This window comes from Ochotona curzoniae, unplaced genomic scaffold, assembly GCF_017591425.1.
Source record: "Ochotona curzoniae isolate NIBS_2020 unplaced genomic scaffold, NIBS_Ocur_1.0 scaffold_4506, whole genome shotgun sequence".
Classification (NCBI taxonomy): domain Eukaryota; kingdom Metazoa; phylum Chordata; class Mammalia; order Lagomorpha; family Ochotonidae; genus Ochotona; species Ochotona curzoniae.
In genome coordinates, this window is record NW_024467119.1 from 18,517,496 (window position 1) to 18,537,723 (window position 20,228).

The 20,228-nt window shown below is 39.9% G+C and overlaps 2 protein-coding genes across 2 annotated transcripts; both read left to right on the forward strand.

Moving 5' to 3' along the window:
* Window positions 1-3,303: 3,303 nt before the first annotated feature.
* Window positions 3,304-4,763, forward strand: LOC121147307 (platelet basic protein-like). The gene is made up of 3 exons (XM_040967129.1): window positions 3,304-3,435; window positions 4,007-4,119; window positions 4,267-4,763. Exons 1-3 carry the CDS (start codon window positions 3,304-3,306, stop codon window positions 4,367-4,369), a joined length of 348 nt encoding a protein of 115 aa, XP_040823063.1. The 3' UTR covers window positions 4,370-4,763.
* Window positions 4,764-8,502: 3,739 nt separating this feature from the next.
* Window positions 8,503-9,415, forward strand: LOC121147029 (platelet factor 4-like). The gene is made up of 3 exons (XM_040966701.1): window positions 8,503-8,690; window positions 8,959-9,091; window positions 9,206-9,415. The coding sequence occupies exons 1-3, from the start codon at window positions 8,585-8,587 to the stop codon at window positions 9,291-9,293; spliced, it is 327 nt and encodes a 108-aa protein (XP_040822635.1). The 5' UTR covers window positions 8,503-8,584; the 3' UTR covers window positions 9,294-9,415.
* The last annotated feature ends 10,813 nt before the right edge of the window (window positions 9,416-20,228 follow it).

Sequence of the window (20,228 nt, forward strand, 5' to 3'; positions counted from 1 at the left end):
TGTTATATTTATCAAGGTAACATTTATGCATTTAACATTCAGCAAATGAGGGCACTCAACATAAAATTAAAGTTTTTCATGATTGCAGCGTTTTGTACTACTCCAATGTAACAAGGTCCAGGAAAAACATTTCCCCTCCACCTCCTTTACCCTCCTACTCTACTCCAACTCCGACCCATGCCTCATTTTTAAATAATATGTAGCAAAACCTCAATTAACTTCAGGCCATAATAATTGAGATCCAGATTTACTGTTAACTCAGCTTCAGTGAAAACACATTTGGTTTCATTATGTGCTGAAAAATTTTGTTGGTTACAATTCCACTTTACTGACTTAAAAATTAACAAATTCACTCCAAATTTTGCTGATTCTAATTTTCTCTACCAATTATATTTATGATTAATTTCCTGATGACAACAAGTCTGCTTTTTACATGAAAGAGCAATCTTGGGGAAATCAGTTCAAATTTGTGTTTGTAAAGCAAAATTAATTGTCCTCATTTTAATGACTAACAGTCCTAGAATACTTTTCTGTATATATATATTTTTTAAATAGCTAAAAGATAAGTTTTGTTTTTGGATTTTAGAAGACTTTCTGAGTTCCTGAGTGACTTTGCAATTTATAAGGCAAAAAAAGAGGTAAATAAGCATACCAGAGAAAAATTTGGATGGCAATGTAGGAAGCCTGTTTAGTTATTTTAAAACCCAACAACCTTAAATACTTGTTTATAATTCTGACATTAATTAAATCCATAACTTTATAAAATCTAGTTGCTTTTAATTCAACAACTTACTTTAGAATACCTATTACCCACTTCTTTACAGTCATTTGTCACCGTCTGAACTGCATTTCTCAAATGCAAACTGAGTAAGATCATGTGTAAATGGAAACAAGAGAGGAGTTGCCATAATGGTAGAGATTTATTTATAATTTCTAGCTTTGCAGAAATATTCATTTTTTAAGAAGAGTTAAATTAAAAAGTCATATGAAGAAAAGAACTTGGCAGATCTGGCACATAATAAATGTCTGATCAATATTTCTTAAATATATGGAAACTAAATAAAAGTTGTTTTATCTTAAATGATGACTAATAGGATTGTGAAATGTTAATAAGTGAATAAATGTATTAAAGCTTCATCTTAAACCTTACCGACAGTGTGTCCTTTGTGTACAGAAATATTTGTTGAATAAGACAATGACTTGATCATGACTTTGTCCTGCATATCACCTGCTTCCTGGTATTACCAACTCAAATACTCTGATGACTCTTGGTATGGCTTCCACAAAAGGATCAGAAATTTCTGAGTAATATTTTTAGAATGATACAGGAGAGATTTTTGCAGAGTATAAATTTACAGATAGGAAAACCATCCAATTAACTTAATAAATATTATCAACGATGTCTTCTGGGAAGTTGTGATGAACAGAAAAGGAAAGATACAGTTAATAATGCTACAAACCTTTATATCTTTCTATACAAATAATCCAGAGATTATGTTTGAGTGAAGATACATCTGACTTGAGAATTAGCAATATTTCCAGCTATGAAAATGAGGAAAATCTATGAAGTCACCACTCAGGAGGAACTACAGAGAAGTCTTCCCTTGCCATTGCTTCTTGCCAAGGTTTTCTCTGCCAATGATTCCATGTTTGAGCTGTTAAGAAGATACTCATGTTCAGCTGAAGATTTTCCTTCATGCTTAGTTCAAAGACTATGAATTTCTGTTTGGGAATGGAGGAAAAATCATCTTAATATGGTCGGTACTAAATCTGATCTATTAGAAGACAATAAATGAAATAGATACAAATAAGACATGCATTCAAAAACAGCATCTAAGAAGTTATGCAGGCATAACAGGCATAGTCAGCACAGTGAATATTGTCTGGAAGATGCCAAAGTTTGAAAAAAATACGCTGCATTCATTGTTTTGAATGAATGTGAGTCTGTAATGTTATAGGTATATAAAAGAATTTTGAATGTTTAGTATCACCTAAAACTTGCACGTAGCTCTGACAGGAAGTCAACTTGTGGCCAGGCCACTTGTGAACTACCTTCTCCTTTATCCCTGCTCACTGCTTTATGCCAAAGGTATTTTGGATCATGTGGAATTTTATTTGAGATTTGCAGTTGCTTCATAAGGAAAAAGAAGTCTTTACCAATATCACAACTATTTGTCAATTTATTTACTGACATTGTTTAGAATCAACCTGCTATGTATTGAATTATTCTACAGATGTGACATATTCAAAGAACCTTAAGATTTGCCTCTGCCTTCAAATGAGTGCAGTCCAGTTGAGAAGCAGGTCTTAGAGATGGGTTGGAGTTTCAGACCCTAACATGTATGTCGTCAGATGACATGCAGTCCACCTCTATCTGTATGGGGTTCAGTCTGTGTCATCCAGAATTTCAGATCAAGACCCATAAGCAGGGTCTAAGAATTCCTAAGTAAGGTTTACTGCAGTTTGTCATAGTGCAAGCTCAAAATCACCAACAAGGCACAGGCTGAACATTATCTCTACCGTGGAATGTATTGTTGGGACAAAACAACACTGGGATAGAGCGTAAGGTTGCTAAATACATATTCTTGAAGGACAAACATGACCTATACCAGTTCGGTGATCTGTATAAAATGATACTGCTCATAGGAAAATAAGTATCTCCATGCATCATATGTCCCTTTGTATACAAATACAGGTATGTGATATAAATGCAGAGAGAATAGAAAATTAATGTCAAATTCCTACTAATGGAAACACTAGGGAATGGTAATGTGGAAAAATGAGAAAAAGGAACTTAAATGTTTTATCTCACATAAATCTACTCTGTGTATGAATCATTCAAAATAAATTATGTTGGTTATTTCTCTGTTAGGCTAAGAGTCTAGGGGAAAATAAGTGTGCTGGATCTTTTTAGGGAATATTTAAATGGCAGAAATATATTTATTTTATAATAGGAAGTGGGGTGAATTTTGCTTCTCAGGATGTCATTGGAAAATATGATACATTTACAAGACAGAAAGAAGCCCACAGCTTAATCTGAAGTGATCCTTTGCTATTAATTGGCTCATATTCAAACCAATCCCACCATTATCAACAATCATAATAGAACTCTGTTTTGTCAAGTAACTGGAAAACAAAGAGAACTCCTCTTTTTAAGGGTCAGGTGCTTATGCATTCTAGTGCTCATAAGGTCCCTGCTCACCTTATAACCTGCATTACAGGAAAGGCAGGGTATGTTTTTGCATAGTGTAACCAGGAAAATACACATGGTATTTCATTCTTGCTTTTACTTCCCTAGACGGAATGCTTATTTTTGTGTTAACAGAGGTGGCTATTGAGAAAGGAATAGTACATGAAGTGACACAAATTGCAACTTGCAACTTCATCCAGTGTGGTAATTATCTGGGCTGGGCACACTTGACCATGTTTCTATGGGTATATCACCATGTATCCTCACTTCCTCCCTGCTTCTTCCTTCCTACCGATCTTGAGGTGGTATCAATAAAAGACTTCTCTAGAGTACAAAAAGCCACTGAGCCATAGTCCCCAGGAAGCAACTCACCATCACGTTGAGGCCTCCTGGCTTTGGACACATCATTTGTTCTACTTCTCCACCATGAAGCTCAGCCCAAAAGCCATCACCTCCTGCATCACTGCTCCTGACCATGCTGCTTCCCTCCACTACTGGACAAAGTAAGAGAAACTTGGGTTAGTCCAAAGGCAGCAGCCTTGCTTCCCTGCAGCTATGGTTGCTTCTGCTACAGCTATGTCTGGGAATCAAACTGTCTGTGGGCCTTGAGGCTACAGAAGGCTATGTCAGTAAAAACTCTAAGAAAGGTTATATGCTTAGGGGGCAACAGATACATGGGCCAGGCGTTCTGCTAAGACTTTTCCAAAGACTTGTCAGCTACACTCTCAATGGCCTTATGAGAGACACAGAATGAGAAAAATAATCATGACCAATCATGGAGTCATCCTTTCCACCCTTGGAATAAACATATAAAAGTACTCTGAACTGTGCTGCACATGTGGGAGGACAACATCTGGAATTCATCTGTGTAGCATCAGCAAATTGGAGATGATCAGTCCGGGAGCCCACTGTGCCAAAATGGAGTTGATGTAAGTCCCTGTTTCTGTAATCATTCTGGCCCTTCCGAGAGGCCTCCTCTCTCCTTCTCCACCTACAAGATTAGCTGGAGCATCATGAAGTCAATTCCAACAGGAAAGCCACGACACCCATAGATAAATTTTTTTTCTGTTTTACAGAGCCACAACAAAAGATGGGAAGAAAATCTGTCTGGACACAGAAGCTCCAAGAATCAAGAGAATAATCCAGAAAATGTTAGCACGTGAAGGGTCAGCTGATTAATCTGTTCTTGTTCTTTTATACTGCCTATCCCCATAAAAGGGTAGATTTCAGAAATCTTAACTTGCCAGAATTCTTTATCCGGAATATTTGCTGCCACTGTATTGAAATTGGACTCTGACGCAGAGCATTCCATACAGGCTGGCTCAGCACTATGACAGAAAAATGAAAACAGACGCATCCATAGGATTCTCTACTCTCTGACTCATGGCTATATGTTGGACAGTGCTTGCTTTGCATCTCCTTCTTTGAAGATTTCTTTCCAAATGTATCTGTGTTCATTGTTTTCACTGCTTCACTGTTCGAATAGACAAGGAGCAGTCTTAGGAATTGCTCAGAGCCCAGCATAGTTACTTGTATGCTCAATGTGTGTTAATAAAGATTTTGATTTCTTGGGCCCGGCGCGGTGGCGCAGTGGTTAAGGTCCTCGCCTTGCACGCCCCGGGATCCCATATGGATGCCGGTTCTATCCCGGCAGCCCCGCTTCCCTTCCAGCTCCCTGCCTGTGGCCCGGGAAAGCAGTCGAGGACGGCCCAAGGCTTTGGGAACCTGCACCCGCGTGGGAGACCTGGAAGAGGCTCCTGGCTTCGGATTGGCATAGCATCGGCCATTGCGCTCACTTGGGGAGTGAATCATCGGACGGAAGATCTTCCTCTCTCTCTCTCCTCTCTGTATATCTGCCTTTCCAATAAAAAAAATAAAAAAAATAAAAAAAGAAAGATTTTGATTTCTTAATTTTACAAGATATTGTTTCTTAGAACTCTCTTTCAGAGAGTGTTTCTGATGTTTACTTAAGCATTTGAACCCTAAAAATAATAAAGTTGTTTGATGCTAAAGTTTGTAAGTACTGATTATTTACTTTGAAATGAATATATACAACACTGGTAAAGAAAAAATAATAATAATAAAATAAAAAACTATGAATGCATTTCACTTTAAACTTCAGTACTTTTCTGCAGCAAAAATATGTTACTTTGGTGTGTTAGCATTTTACCTAACATCATGTTTCCAACTTTGGTATGAAAAACAGACTTGCAAATAAGCACAATAAAGAATTGAAATTTTACTAGATTGTAAAGTATTATTTTTTATCAACCAAACTTTTATGGTTTTAATTATTTATTCATTTATCTGAGAAGCAAAATATTAGAGACAGAGAAAAATCTTCTTTCTGTCTTCTGGTTTACTTCCCTAATGACTGAATGGATCAGAGCCAGGTCAGGCTTAAGCCAGGGGCCTGAAACCCTTTTTGGATCTCCCACAATGGGTGTCAGAGTCCCCAGTGCTTGGGTTGTCTTCCTCTGCTTCCTCAGGCACATTATTAGAGATGAGGATAGGAAGGAGAGTAGCCATGACTGCAACCAGACATGGAGCACTAGCATGCCAAGCACCAGTTTCACCTACTGCATGCTGACGCCAGCCCCTTGCTCATTTCTTAAGCCCCCAAATTCACACACACGCCATTCGTACAGAAGTGTTGGTATGAAATCAAAATGTGTCCTTTATTGATTGTGATGTTATTAGTTGTAACAAAATTTGGGGGAACATTACACTTTAGTGTTTCACAACAGGATCAAGAAAAGCTCCTAAGTGGATGATCTGTCCATTTTTAATGAAGTATAACACAACCAAAATATCATTTTAATATACTAAGCATGGTAAGTATTTCACGTATACAAATTAAATAATTCTTGCAAGATAGTCATGTTCTGGTTAAGAGTATGCCTTCTAGAGCCAGAATAACTGGAGTAACCTGGTACTGCTCCTTGCTGGTTGGATAATTTCTGACCAGGTTACTTGCCTCTCTGTGTCTTAGTTTTGTGAACTCTAAAATGGGGGGTAATAACATCACCTATCACACAGAATTGAGGTGAACATTTTAAAAATTGATTCTAGCCATTTGAAATATTTTATGTGACAACCAATAAATAAATGTATATATATGTATATATATATAGTAACTTTTTTAGTGTTAACATACCCCATGTTACAAAGAAGAAAATCGAAGTTTGCGAAGATTAAGAAATATGCCCCAAGATCAAATAACTAAGTGGGTGACAGACTGGGATTTAAAATTGTGCTCTTAAGAACTGTGCAGTACTACTGTTTTATTATTTCTCTGATGAAAGCATTATGTCATACATAACATACATTGTATTATTGGCACACAAACTAGGACCTGGTATGTAAATAACATACTACATACACTGCATTGGTTATAGGAAAAATAAGTTTGCTTATTCCAACCTGAACAAGATTTTGTGAAGTTTTCATGTCATTAGCATGTACTACATAAACTTCATGTTACTGGAGATTTGCTTTGTTATTTTCTTGCTATCATGGACTCAATGCTTTAAAATGCACTTTCTTAAAAACAAAACATATTAAGCAGTTGTTAACCAAAAACAGATGCATATAATGAAACAATAAATAGGTATTTTCCTCTTTTCTTTTTTTTCTCCCTCCCTCCCTTCCTTTCTTCCTTCGAAAGACAATTACAGAGAGAGAGAGAGAGAGGGAAATGTTGAAATTCTCCATCTATGGATTCACTCCTCAAACACCTGCAGTGTCAGGGGCTGGGCCAGGCTGAAGCTAGAAGTAAAGTGTCCCATCTGGGCATCCCACATGGGTGGCAGAGGTCCAAGGACTTGGAATATCCTCCACTTCCATTCAAGGTGCATCTGCAGAGAGCTGTTAGAAGCAGCACAAACTCCAACAGGCATATTGAGATGCAGTCACTGCAGGGGATGGCTCCACCTGCTCATCCTAGTCTTTCTTTCTAGTTCAAAATAGGCATGATTCACAGATGATAGGTGTCGCAGTGTTTGCCCTGGGTTTATAACTACTGAGACACAGGTGCCTTTTATTTGTGTCTGCATATGTCTAGCTTCTCTTGGATGTGTTCAATCAACCCTGCACATATGGAAAATTAGGGGTGTGCTGCCCCTCCATATTCAAAATGATACTGCCCTATCCTTTAATTTTGCTGCTAACCTGGAAGAGCCTCATGAGCCAGTTCCATAAACACATGCAAACTTTGTATGTTCTACAGTGGCTGTTGTGTAGGATGGTGTGTGTTCAGCAATTATGTCCCAGAGAATTGGCTCCAAAAAGGTCACTATCTCTGGGAGAGACAGACAAGCAGACACGTCACCACAGTTGATCACAATGTCCGTTAAAGTGGAGAAATCCTCCAGTTGCTCAGACATGATGATGAACCACATCATTGCATTTTCAACCTTTTTCATCCTCCTGAATGAAGCATCTTTGTGTTGAGTTCCTTCCAATGTGCTAAAATAGTGGTAGAGCAGAAAACCCCAAGAAGATAAAAGGAAACCTCATAGAGCTTTCCATTTAGGGAAAGAACCCATTTTAAGCTCTTTTAAACACTCTCAATCCCATGTAGGGAAAGAATGCATTTTAAACTCTTTTAAACACACTCACATCTCTGTATGCATAATATGTGCATGTGTGTTTGTGTAATCTGTGAGAAATACAGCAGAAGATGCTGCAAGACGGAGCAGGGAAGCGTAACAGAAAGAGCTGTCAGGGAAGACCCTGATGGTAGAAGCTGACACCCCAGAAATGGGACTAGGACTTAATTCTGAAAAGACAATGGATGAGACCGCAGAAGAAAATTCTAGGCCTAAGAATTAAACTGCATTTTCCTGCAGGAGTCTTGCCTTTCATGTTGAGCATGAAGCTGTCTGCTTGTCCCTGCAGCTGGGATTCTGACGCTCTTCCCCACCCTTCTTTGGAGTGATGGGAAGCCTAGGGTTTTGGAAGGAGCATGCATTTGGGGGATGTAGCCCAGCCAGTTCTTCTTGTCTTCTCCTCTGAGCTACTGTCCGGGATGGAGCTGCATGGAAAAACACTCAAGTGCTAAGACTTTATGAAAAAAAAATATATATATTCCAATATCGCTTGTAATTTTTCTAGGCGTAAAAGTGTTGAAGCTAATAGACATTTCTTGGAGTGCTCTGACTGCCTCCATCCTGTTTCTGTTTGGTTTTTGTTCTCTTATTGGTTTGACATAGCACAGCTCAGTCTTGGCAGAAGTGTCAGCTTCCGTTAGGTGGCTCATCACCCTTCATCCCAGGCTTCCGGACGAGAGGTTCAGGGAAGATAAAATGGGTCAGCAGCTTTCCTGCAGCCACTGACCACGGAGCCCCAGCCTGCCTTTCCTTTCGTTCTGCATCCTGCTGCAGTCCCAGCAACATGAGCCTCCCAGCGGCCTTGGCAGGACCCCGACCGCGACCCATGCGCTGTCTCTTGCTCCTGGGACTGCTGCTGCTGCTGCTCGCTGTAGTGGCAGCCTCCAGTGGTGAGAACCCATGGCAGGGGAGGTGCCAGAGGGCGATGTGGAGGAAGTGTGCGCCTTGGGGTTGGTTGCGCGGCAAAGAACTAATTTACAAGGTCCTGCTTCTCTTCGATGCACCCGTAGGTAGCACTAGCGCCCCCTCCGTGTGATTGATTCCGCAGTCAAAATGACCCCTAGTCTTGATGCATTGCGAAGGGAGTGGGAAAGATCCCTGAGGCGCCTCGGGATACCCAAAGTTACCACTCCCTGCCAACTTCTGTGCCCTCCTCAGACAAACCTGAAGAAGAAAGAGAGGAAGACTTGCATTGCGTTTGTGTGAAGACCACCTCCCGCGTCCGTGCCAGGCAGGTCACCAGCTTGGAGTTGATCAAGGCGGGACCGCATTGCCCCACTGCCCAACTGCTGTGAGTTCCTGTGCCGCTCGCGCGCGGTGCCCAGCCAGTGCCTCTCTGCGCATCCCACCCTGGCTAATCCCCGCTTCCAACCAGATGACTGACGCTTTCCCTTTTCCCTGGCAGAGCCACGCTGAAGAACGGGAGGAAACTTTGCCTGGACCCAACGGCGCCCCTATATAACAAAATGATCAAGAAACTTTTAGAGGGGTGACTACGTGTTGCCTACCTCTGTTTCCTGGCCTTTCTTTCTTCCATTCCCTTTCTATCAACTTGTGTAAGAATTTTCTGATGTTTATACCATCTTCCAAATTTCAAATAAACAAATAAAAAGAAGATCGTTGTGTGGTCAAACTGTTTTTAAATAGTGAAACAGAAAACAAAGTTGACATATCACGATTTCACATATAAGAAAAAATTGTAGAACTGAAGCAAAAAATAATTTCAAGAAAGGTATTTTTTACCAAAAATTGAAATGTCTATGAAGAAGTCACAGGATGTAGTTAAGAACCCGCACTTTTCCATTAACATATTGTTAATCAATACCATGTCAATTAATGCATGAGGCTGTAAATGGTTGTTGATGTTATGTCGGGTCTTTTAATTGATTGGGATAATACTTTGCTGGCTTTACCTTCAGACCAGAGATGGTCTCCCCATGAAATCGTTGAACCCATTAGGATAATAAGATGCTGGACTTTATGCTTGATAAATACTTCCAATGAAAGAACCTCAACTGAATTTGAACTGTGGTAATGCAGCAAGGTGAAGAAATCCGCCATGGGGAGAGGGTTCAGGGAGGGGTGGGGGGAATCCAGAGGCCCATAACACTGTGTCACATAATGCAATGCAATTAATAAAAGAAAGAAAGAAAGAAAGGTTTTTAAATAAAGACCAGTGTGACTTTTTATGCATTGGCTGATACCCATGTGCATGTTTAACTACTGCATTACATCGCAGCTACACATTGATTATTCACATTGTGGTTAGCTTTGCCAAATGAGTATCAGTAACAACGAAGCATTAGCAGCTGCTTTAAAAAATAATCACTAGCTCCTGGGCAGTGTGGCATAGTAAGTAAACTTACCATCTCAGGCACCAGGATCCCACATCTTCACCAGTTTACTTCCAATCTAGCTCCCTGCTAATGTTCCTGAGAAAGAAATGGGGTGGGGGGGGGGGTGGTGAGCCCAGAGCTTGGGCCTTTGCCCAAGGGAAAAAAGGAGTCCTGGAAAAAGCCCCTCTCCTTGCTTTGTCCTGGTCCTGCCTTAGCCACTGAGGTCATTCGGGGAGTGAAACTGCATGTGGAAGATCTCTTCCTATGGCTGTCTTTTGAGTAAAAAGACATATTGTTAAAAATTTATTTTTATTGCAAAGTTCAGATATACAGAGAGGAGGAGAGACAGAGAGCAAGATCTTTTGTCCAATGATTCACTCCTCCAGTGACTGCAATGGCTGGAGCTGAGCTGATCCAAAGCCAGGAGCCTGGAATCTTCTCTAGGTCTCCCACGCACACAGGCGCTGGGTCCCAAAGTTTTCCCAGCTTTCCCAGGTCACAGCAGGGAGCTGGATGGGAAACGGGGCTGCCAGGATTAGAACTGGCGCCCATATGGGATCCCAGCAAGTTCAAGGCAAGGACCTTAACCGTTAGGCCACCGCACTGGACCAAAATAGACATATTTTTAAAAAAATATCAAATAAACCTATTTCTGGTTTTGCTACTTTAAGACTTAGATTCCATCTCAGTATCACCAGAGAATTAATAAAATTGAATCTAGAATGACTAATGAACATAAATAAGCATGCACTACAAAAAGGTTTGTGTTAACTGCATCATCTTCTAATTGAGTTTTTCAACTAACTTTGCGTATTGGCACTTTCAGGCAATCACATTAAAACGTCTTATGCTTTAGTGGGCTCCTTTGAAAGTGGTCGTATGTTACAGCAATGAGGTATTAAGTACAGTTTTGTTCCCATACTACTTCCTGTAAAAGATGCCGCATTTTAGCGCAGGCAAGGGACATGCTATTTAATTCGTCTTCAAGAATTGCACTGCAAGCTAGTTTTTTAAGGTACAGCAGAAATTTCTCAGTGGGCAAAGGGAAAGCCAGAACTACTACAAAATGAAAATTATATAGAAAGACACAGATCCTTCCATCCTGTTCATGCTTAGAGGAAAGTTCCTGGATCTGCAGAGATGGATAGAGTGAGTGATGATCCCAGCTAGTTTATGTACACTTGGCATTTTTCATCTTCAATACAACTCTTACTCACTGGACCCAAAATTATGTTTCCAAAACACAGGTTCAGTTATGTACTTCCCTGGATTGGATATTCAAGTGCACAGTCTTTAGCATGACATTGTAGGCTGTGCAATGCTTCTTCTTTCCTTCATTTCCTACTCGGAAAGCTGAGAAGAGTATAGATTTCTACTTGAGAGATTGCTGTCAGGATGAAACAGGCAACATGTGCAAAACTAGACATCACACGCGATCAAAAAATAGACACAATTACTTATTTTGTTGCTGTCAATATTGCTCTCCATGTACTATCCTGGCCAGTTTGCATGTAAAGAAATTTAACAGGGCAATAGTTGGTGATAAGTAGCAAAAAGACTGAAATGGCAATAAAAGTTCTTCAAATCAAGAGATGATACTTGACATAGCAGCTAAGATGCCACACGGAGCACTCACAATCCAAACTGAAATGTCTAGGTTTAAGTGACAGTTCCACTTCTGATTATAGCTGTCTACCAATGTAAATAGCAAAAGGTAGCTTCTGATAGCTCAAGTACTTGGGTCCCCTGCCACCCAAGTAGGAGTTCCAGGTTGAGTTCCAAACTCCTGCCTTTAGCCTGGGCTTAGCCCCAGCAGCTGCAAGCCCGTAGATAGGCAATCTCTCTCTCTCTCTCTCTCTCTCTCTCTCTCTCTCTCATTGTGTTTTAAAAGTCAAGTGAACTATAGGGGAGAAGCCATTGTGGAGGAAGCATTGGTGGTGTGTAATTTTTGTGCTTATCCATCTTTTACTGCCTACCTCAATTTCCTTATATTCAACAACTCTAATGTAAGTCAAAAGATTGAAAAGCCCAAAGCAAATTTTACTAAATGAACCAATGCTTGGATCTTTAAGAACCACACTAATTTAATTCTTCTAAAAACACTTTCAAGTTGCTCCCTGTACCAACAAGGGCCCTGGGAGAAGGCTTTTCTGCCAGAAAATGCCCAAGCAACTCCCTGATGTTTAAACATTCATGGTGTGATAATGACTGTGTGGACTTAAACTTGCCATCCACATACAAATATCAGCACCTGCAGCCAAGGCAGTGGTTGGAGACACTCAGCAGAAAATATCCACAAACCAGGCACTTATTGCATAGTCAGTCAAAGGAAACCACCAAAGAATATTCTGTTCTTAGAAATTCTACAGTTTTGCTTTTTGTTTCTTTTTTTATTCTTCTAAGGTCTTTGTGGTTACAACAGTTTCCTCTGTCATGTGTAGAACACTGAGGGTTTAGCTGGCTTTTAAAGTGATATCCCAATATTCCTCATGCTAAAACATGATGCATGCTGCTTGTAGATAAAGAAAAACGCAGCAGAAATGAGAGGGAGAATTTTTATAGACTTGTCATTTCATCTTGAAGAATTTCTCATTTCCTTTTATCCTTTTATCAGCCATTTAACATGACTTTAAAATAAACTGCTATCTTTGATAAAATATAATTTATTTGCATGCAATCACAAATGAAACATTTAGTTTACTTAACATTTACTTAACTGCATTGCTAGCTGTTAGAGAGTACTCTAAACAAAGATTATCCCAGTCTTACACAACAGAAGCCAAGTCCCAGGGTAATGGAATAAGGTTTCCTTATCCAGGAAATGAACGGCAAACCCACGTGGTCTCGCATTCACTTACACAGAATAGATTCCTTGTGTGTATACACTTTACATTTATTTAGGTATAAATGTATGTATGTACCTACACACACACGTACCATATGTAAAACAAGCTCAAGATACAGTGCTTACCCTTGCCTTGTACTGAGTGTATTGGTTTGTATAATCCTAGTCTATCACATTCCACTTTTTTAAAAAGTAGGCTGAGCCAGGCAGAAGCAATCTCACGCCTACCGAGCGATTGTGCCGGATAGTTCAAAAACACTACTCTAGTTCTTTGATTGGAGTCGAATTTTGGCATTCTATGTGGCAATCTATGCTCTAGATAAGCTCTCTGCAGAGTCACTAGGGACAGAATGCTGAGGCCCAGCTGCAGTGCTCGCTTCTTTGCTTGGAGTCTGCTTTCAGTCTCCATCTCCATTGAAGCCTTTGGGAACCCCACATGGAGGAGCTATTGGGATGAACACATTACACCCAAGAGGATGCTGTCTAGATTAGGTCTTACTTTAACCAGGACCTCCCACTTACAGGTGCATTAATCGTCCATTCTGTCTCTGCTGTGGCTACACAAATCTTGTTTTGATTCCTCGTGCAATGTTAACTAAAGGAAGAAATGCAATTGCATTTAATAGGATTAATTAGTTATATTATGCCTTTTTCTTCTTTCCATGTAGCTTTTTAATTTATTTTTCTTATAGATGTCAGCTCTTACCCAGTGTCCTTGCAAGTTAGGTGATTGCTGTAGCTTAAAGGTCCCTTCAAAAACCACATTGAAATGTAATTGCTTACTGTGACATTATGGGGAGGTAAAAATCTTTAAAAGACAAAAAAGTCATGAGGAGTCTTCCCTCCTAAGTAGATTTGTATTAGTGTCATGAGACTAGGAGTATGCTTATTATTGTGAGTTACTACAAAGATGAACTTGAATCATCTGATTTCTCCTGCTTGCCATCCCCCTATCATTGTCTCTCTCACCATGTGAGGGCTTTCACTGTATGTTAACATGGTCAAGGCCTGCCACAGAGTCTCTTCATCCTGTACTTCCCAGCCTGCAGTACATTAAGAGATAAATTTCTATTCCTTGTAAGTCTCCCAACCCATGGTATTCTGCTATAACTGCCTGAGTTGAATCTTTATCCTGTGTGGCTGAATCTCTTGGTTCCTCACCTGCAAGAAGTGGTCAGGAATGTGCAGGGGTCCTGAAATGAGCAAATCACACTAATAGTATGAAGCACGGGTTCTGACTCAGAATCAGAACCCAATCAGTTGATGCTCCTTTGACTCCTTTCCTTCAAGCTTTATCCCTATAACACATTTCGTTTCCCAATAATGGTGATGTGACCACAATCCTTGAACTAAAAAGCAATTTAGTGAAAAAAAAGGAAAAACAACCCCAAAAAACAAAAGCTCAAATTTCCCCACATTAAATTACAACACAATGTAGACAGCCAGCTTACAAAAACAAAAAAGTTTAACACGTGAAGTTCCCCCATGTAGTAACAACTAAAATAGTTAAATAATACCACAATGTTGATCAACCAGCATCTATAAAGATTCTAAAATATAAAGGACATTTGGTGATTGGGAGACTGGCTTAGTTATCTTGCTAGAAAAGAAAATAAGGAAAAAGAAATACAGTATAAATACCACTCTCCTGATCCAGCTTGTGTCCCTACAGTGGAATGCCACAGACCATGTAATCTATAGTGAACAGAGACCTGTCTGACTCAGTTCTGGATGCAGAGTAGGCCAGAGGAAGAAATCGCTTTAGGTGATGGCTTTGTTGCTGCATCACAACGTGGTGAGGGCATTACATGAACAGGGAGTGTGCATGGCAAATCATACTCCCAAGATAATGAGCCCATTCCCACGAAAATGTCGGTAATCCATTCACGAAGGCAGAGCCAATAAACTTGTGACCTAATAAACTCTTTAAGTTCCCATCCATCAACACCAGTGCACTGAGGACTCAGTTTGGGGAACCCACTCAAACCATACCAAAGTGAACTTGCCAACTATTTCTTTCATCTGGGGGCAGATATGTCATGGAGATCATGCAGTAAGACACAAGCAAATTTGAAGGCAGACCCATAATGAAGCTGAGCGGAGCCGGAACAATTGGCTGTTTCTGATCAGCTGTGCTGAGGAGTCAGTCTGCTTTCCCAGGTGATTTTAGGGATGACCTCTTGGGACTGGTGGAAAATAAGGAATAAAGCAGTTTTTGCACACTTCTATCAGAGTAAATATTAAATGACCACGTGATTTGGTTGTTTATTCATCCAAGTATTTTAGAGTATGAAATAAGAAACAAGCTGGTTCCCTCACTTTATTCCTTCTTCCAGAAAAATGCTTGGCAGAATCATGTTGCCTAACTGTTTTTCACTATCAACTGCACAAAAAATCATGTGGTTCGTTGTGAGATGTTTGGTGGAGTTGGGTAGTGAGGACAAGGCACTCAGGAAATAGAAAGCTGATTGAACAGAAAGTTGTTTCTTTATGCTGTGTATACAGTTTTCATTTCTAGCTGTACATTCATCATTCAGGTTCCTTAATTTTGTTCCCATGAAACCAGTCATAATTATGTATGAAAGACCCTGTTTACCCAATTCCTAACTGGTTAGGCTCAGCGATTGCACCAGGTGTTCCTAAGCATTGCAGTGTACTCACAACATTCGCCCCATCACTGGTTTGTTCTATGTTTCAGTTAGAACTTCATCTGTAACTAACAAAGAATCTATTCACTTTCATCTGTCCATTCACACCATCTGATCATTCTCAAATTCCAACATAGTTTCCACTCTATCTAATGGAATTTCATATTTCTTTAGAGTCCTTAAATAATTCAGAAATGTTACTCAATGAACTGCTTCAGTCACACACCAGTCAAGTCACTCCTTTGAAAGCAGCAGCATCCAAAATTCTCTTCCTTAGAAATTTCCTGAATATATGGACAGAGCCTAGAGGAAAACTAAAAGCAAAGATTATTTTTACACAAAAATTTAGAGGATAGTTAACTTTGAAGTATTCCCTGACATACTTAACATTAAGCTTTTATGATGATTCACACATTTCTTTGATGAAATCTTTTTCTTTATGCTGTGTATACTGTTGTCATTTGTAGCTTGTACATTCATCATTTAGGTTCCTTAATGTTGTCTCCATGAAACCAGTCATAATTACGTATGAATCTTCAAAAGAAATACATTATGCCATGTTTTCCAAGAGAAGTTATTTCTTCATTCTTTTGTAATTCTGGTAATCTTGTATTTCTTCTTTTTGCAGTCCCCTTGACTTACTGAGCACCATTTTCAGAGACTTCAGCAAGCATTTCTTATCATCTTACTTATTAACACATAGAGAACAGATTTCACGATTTTCATAGCTATGATTCCAAGAAAACATCAATAATTTCTTCCCAGCCTTCCTCTTTTCTTCTTTTTTGTAGTAACATATTTCAATTTACTTTATAATCAGTCTCGACTTTTGTCTAAACAAGTTATACAAGTATACAAAGTAATATATAAAAACATTTTTAAAGTCAATTGCTGCTTTCCCCTCAAAAGTAATCATTCCAAAAGCTAATATATTGGATTTTTAAAAATATTTTCTGGATGATGAACATTTGTAGACTGATTATATAATTAGGTTATCATAACAGGAAAAAGGCAAACAAATGATCTAACATCGCAGAAGCAAGTGGACAGGCCAAATGAATAATTTTACGTAAGAAATTATATTTGAGGGGTAATGTTTTGTGTAGCAGGCTAAGCTGCCGCCTACAATTCCTGCATCCCGTATGAGCCCCCATTGCTCTGCTTCTCAACCAACTCTCTGCTAACCACCTGGGAAAACAGCAAAAGGCTGTTCCAGCCCTTTGAGGAGTAAATCAATAGATGGAAGATTCTCTTTATCTCTCTCCTTCTCTATGATTTTGCTTCTCAAAACAAACAAATAAAATAATTGGGTTTATGCAAATTTAGCTCTTCTACTAAATCTAGAATTGTGCTTTGTTTACACAAATGAATAGAAAGTGTGCAAGATAAATACTGTTATTGATCCACTTCCTACCTAGACCATTTTCTTTTCCTTGGTTGCATCTCCACACCAATGAGGTAGATGAGGGAGAAGGGCGCCTGCTTCCCCTGTGGCTTCAACCAGACATCCCTTGCTTCACTCCTGACATTGCTCTCATCCTGTCCTAGCCCTGGAGAGCTAAGCCCTTTGGCTGAGCATGTACCAGGAAGCCTCATCTGTATTTCCTGGGCTTGTTGGCAGATGTTGGAATTGTCTGACGATTTCGTGTGAAATTCATTTCTCTGGCTGCTCCAGGTAAGACATTCTTTTCCATGTCAAGCTGGGGCTTCTGACTCAACTATCTCTTCCAGGATCAGTTCTATCCAATAAGATGCCTATTCAGTGACTAAGTGATCAAAAAGGGCAAAACAAAGTAAGGAAATCTAAGGGCTGTAATCCCTGAAGGCCATTTTCGTAATGTTTTGACTTCAAATATTTTGGTTATGAAACTGGGATTTGAAACCATTTATTCTTACATCATAGGTATAAGGCTTTGTTGAGTGCTTAGGATAAATCATATCCATATTAGAGATTGTGGATGCAAACAAGCAGTGAATTTTGATAGTTTAAATGCACACACCTGGCCAGGGATATGAAAGGTTCACCCCCAGTTTGCCCTGGCTCTAATAAGGCAACTGTGGGTCGAATCTGAAATTCCAGTAATTTATAGCAGACTATTTTTTTAGTTGATAATTATGTGTGACCCTTGAATGATACTGTAAGTATCTAAATAGCTCTTGGCAGAAGAAAGGTTCTCTACTCTTGAAGCCCCCTGTACCATGTGCTCTGTAACCAAGAGGCCAATATAACCTCTTGGAAGGAATTATGAACTTTTGATAAAGGTAGCATTTGAAGGGGCTTTTGAGTGGTCAGTTGGTGCCTTGGTGCCTGAAGCAGGGTGTTCCTCCAGTTTGATATCTCTAAACTCCCAGCTTCAATATTTATCTTTGTTCTCAAGCCATTGTATACATTTTCTGGCTTTCATGCCTTGGCACACTTGTTCTTCCTGTAATGGATCCTGACCCGCTCACCTTACATTATACCTTCCTCCAGAAAGTTTTCCAGGTTAGGAAAACCGGGGTCCTTCTCCTCTGAGTGCCTTTGTTGATGGTCCTTGGCCTACAGGCAACTTTGGATCTCTCTGTAGACTATGAGATCTGTAGCAGAAAATGCCGTCTTGCTTTCTGAAGCCTCATTGAGAGCCTAATGTACTCCATAACTAATATATTGTAGGTAATTGGTGAATAGATAATTGGATAGATGCATGAAAAGTAGAATAAGTCAACATGGATTGGATAACATCTTGTCCAAAACTGAGGCATATCAGAGGTGTTGGACTATTTAACTAACAAGATTTTGATATTTTATTTAAATAATTATTATGGGCAAAAAAGAGAAAACAAACAATTGGCCCCTGAATCTCCAAAGACCTTGGAGTAAGTCAGAGCCAGCTGGAGGACATAGGTGTGCTAACAGTGGGCTTACCTGTGTTCACTTCCTGTACTCCCCTCTGGGCCAGGTTCAGTCTCAGCTGCTTTGTCTCAAATATTGGCAAGAACTCTAGTGTCTTGTTCTATCAGTTTTCGCAAATCCAGAAAGAATTCAGAATTCTAGGAGCCATTTTTGATTTGGTCACCACTGAATGACTTGTCCATCACTGAATGAATCAGCAGGACTGGAAGGTGAATGCCAAAGGAACTGCAGAATGGATCCCTCTGCCTGAATCACATACTGTCAGAGCAGGTAAACCAGGATGTGCTGTCAGAAAAAGGAATGAGGAGCCAGATGAGCAGTCTGGGGTGGCTGCACCTGACCCTGGCACATAGCCTTGGTATTATAGGAATGGATGGTTCTAGGAATTCAGTGCTTTGCTTATATAGCTTCATTTTCTACCCTCAGGGCAGAGCATTACATCAGAGAAGATCATCTTAATGAATAGAGACAGCAGATGTGGGAAGACAGGTTCTAAGGCAAGTCAGAGTAGAATGGAGGGAGTCATATTTTCTGCCCACTGACTGGTATAAAGGGCAGTGGTTCTTCTCAGTCTGAGTTGTATACACTTCTGGGTCTAACCCTCAGTCCTGGCTACTCCCAAATGGCAGAGTCTAAATCATGAGCCTGCCATGCTGGAGGAGCCATTTCATTGTAGAAAACTGAAGAATTACACAGAGTGAAATGGGATTTGGGTGGGAATAAGCAAGCTTAAACCTTGCTGGGGGTCCCCATGAGAAATACTGTGAAATGTTTGACTGAAGCAGAGTGAAATGCATGTTCACTGACTCTTGTTCCTCATGGACAAGAGGTTTATTCTGTGACAGCATGTGGAAAACAGCAGGCCACAGCGTCAGACAAGAGTTACTTCAAAGGTTTGTGGAAATAGATTGGGTGTAAAAATGTGGAAATCTAGGTACATACCACAGCTGAAATAAGCAGCTGCCAAGTCAAACCTGTATGTTGCTGTTGCTGCAACAATTACTAGGATAAAACCAAGACCCAACATGTGAGAACCCTGGATCTTCTGACCTTGGCTTCCAGGGTTAAAATTCTTCCATTTCTTTAAAGGTCATTTCTTACAAGGTGTAAAGATTGCATCAAGTGCAGCAGCATTGTGGCATATAGGTCAAGCCACTGTCTGCAATGCCAGTTCTTGAGTCCCAGCTGCTCCACTCCCAATCCAGCTCTCTGACAACATGCCTAGAAAGGCAGCAGAAGATGAGTTAAGTTTTTGCTTTGGACCTTCTGCCTGGCTCAGTCCCAGCCTTTGCAGCCATTTGGAGAATGAATCCATGTATAGAATCAATCTCTCTCTCTGATTCCACTTTTCAAGCAAATAAAATAAATGTTAAAAATAAAAATTGCATAAGAAGCTAGCATTCAACTCTCCAAATGCCTTTGGTCCAGAGAAATACTTATTCAAACAAGAGAACAAATGTGCTTATTGGAGTGCACACTTGGTGCAGACTTAGGATCTCGCTTGGCACACCTGGATCCTATATGAAGTCCAAACTCTGCTCCAGATTCCATTTTTGTGCTACTATGTACCTTGGGGGACAGCAAGTGATGGCTTAAGTATTTGGGTCCCTGTCTCCCCAGTGGGAGACTGAACTGAGTTTCAGGACTTCAATCTGACCCAATTTTAGCTGTTACCTGTATTTTGAAAGTGAGTCAGTGGGTGAAAG

Bases quoted from the DNA above. Each gene is read 5' to 3' on its own strand.
- LOC121147307 (XM_040967129.1), top strand. From the start codon at position 3,304: ATGCTTATTTTTGTGTTAACAGAGGTGGCTATTGAGAAAGGAATAGTA. The intron at 3,436-4,006 runs GTATATCACCAT...AACATATAAAAG, and splicing joins ACTTGACCATGTTTCTATGG to TACTCTGAACTGTGCTGCAC. The intron at 4,120-4,266 runs GTAAGTCCCTGT...TCTGTTTTACAG, and splicing joins TGTGCCAAAATGGAGTTGAT to AGCCACAACAAAAGATGGGA.
- LOC121147029 (XM_040966701.1), top strand. From the start codon at position 8,585: ATGAGCCTCCCAGCGGCCTTGGCAGGACCCCGACCGCGACCCATGCGC. The intron at 8,691-8,958 runs GTGAGAACCCAT...TGCCCTCCTCAG, and splicing joins TGTAGTGGCAGCCTCCAGTG to ACAAACCTGAAGAAGAAAGA. The intron at 9,092-9,205 runs GTGAGTTCCTGT...TTTCCCTGGCAG, and splicing joins TGCCCCACTGCCCAACTGCT to AGCCACGCTGAAGAACGGGA.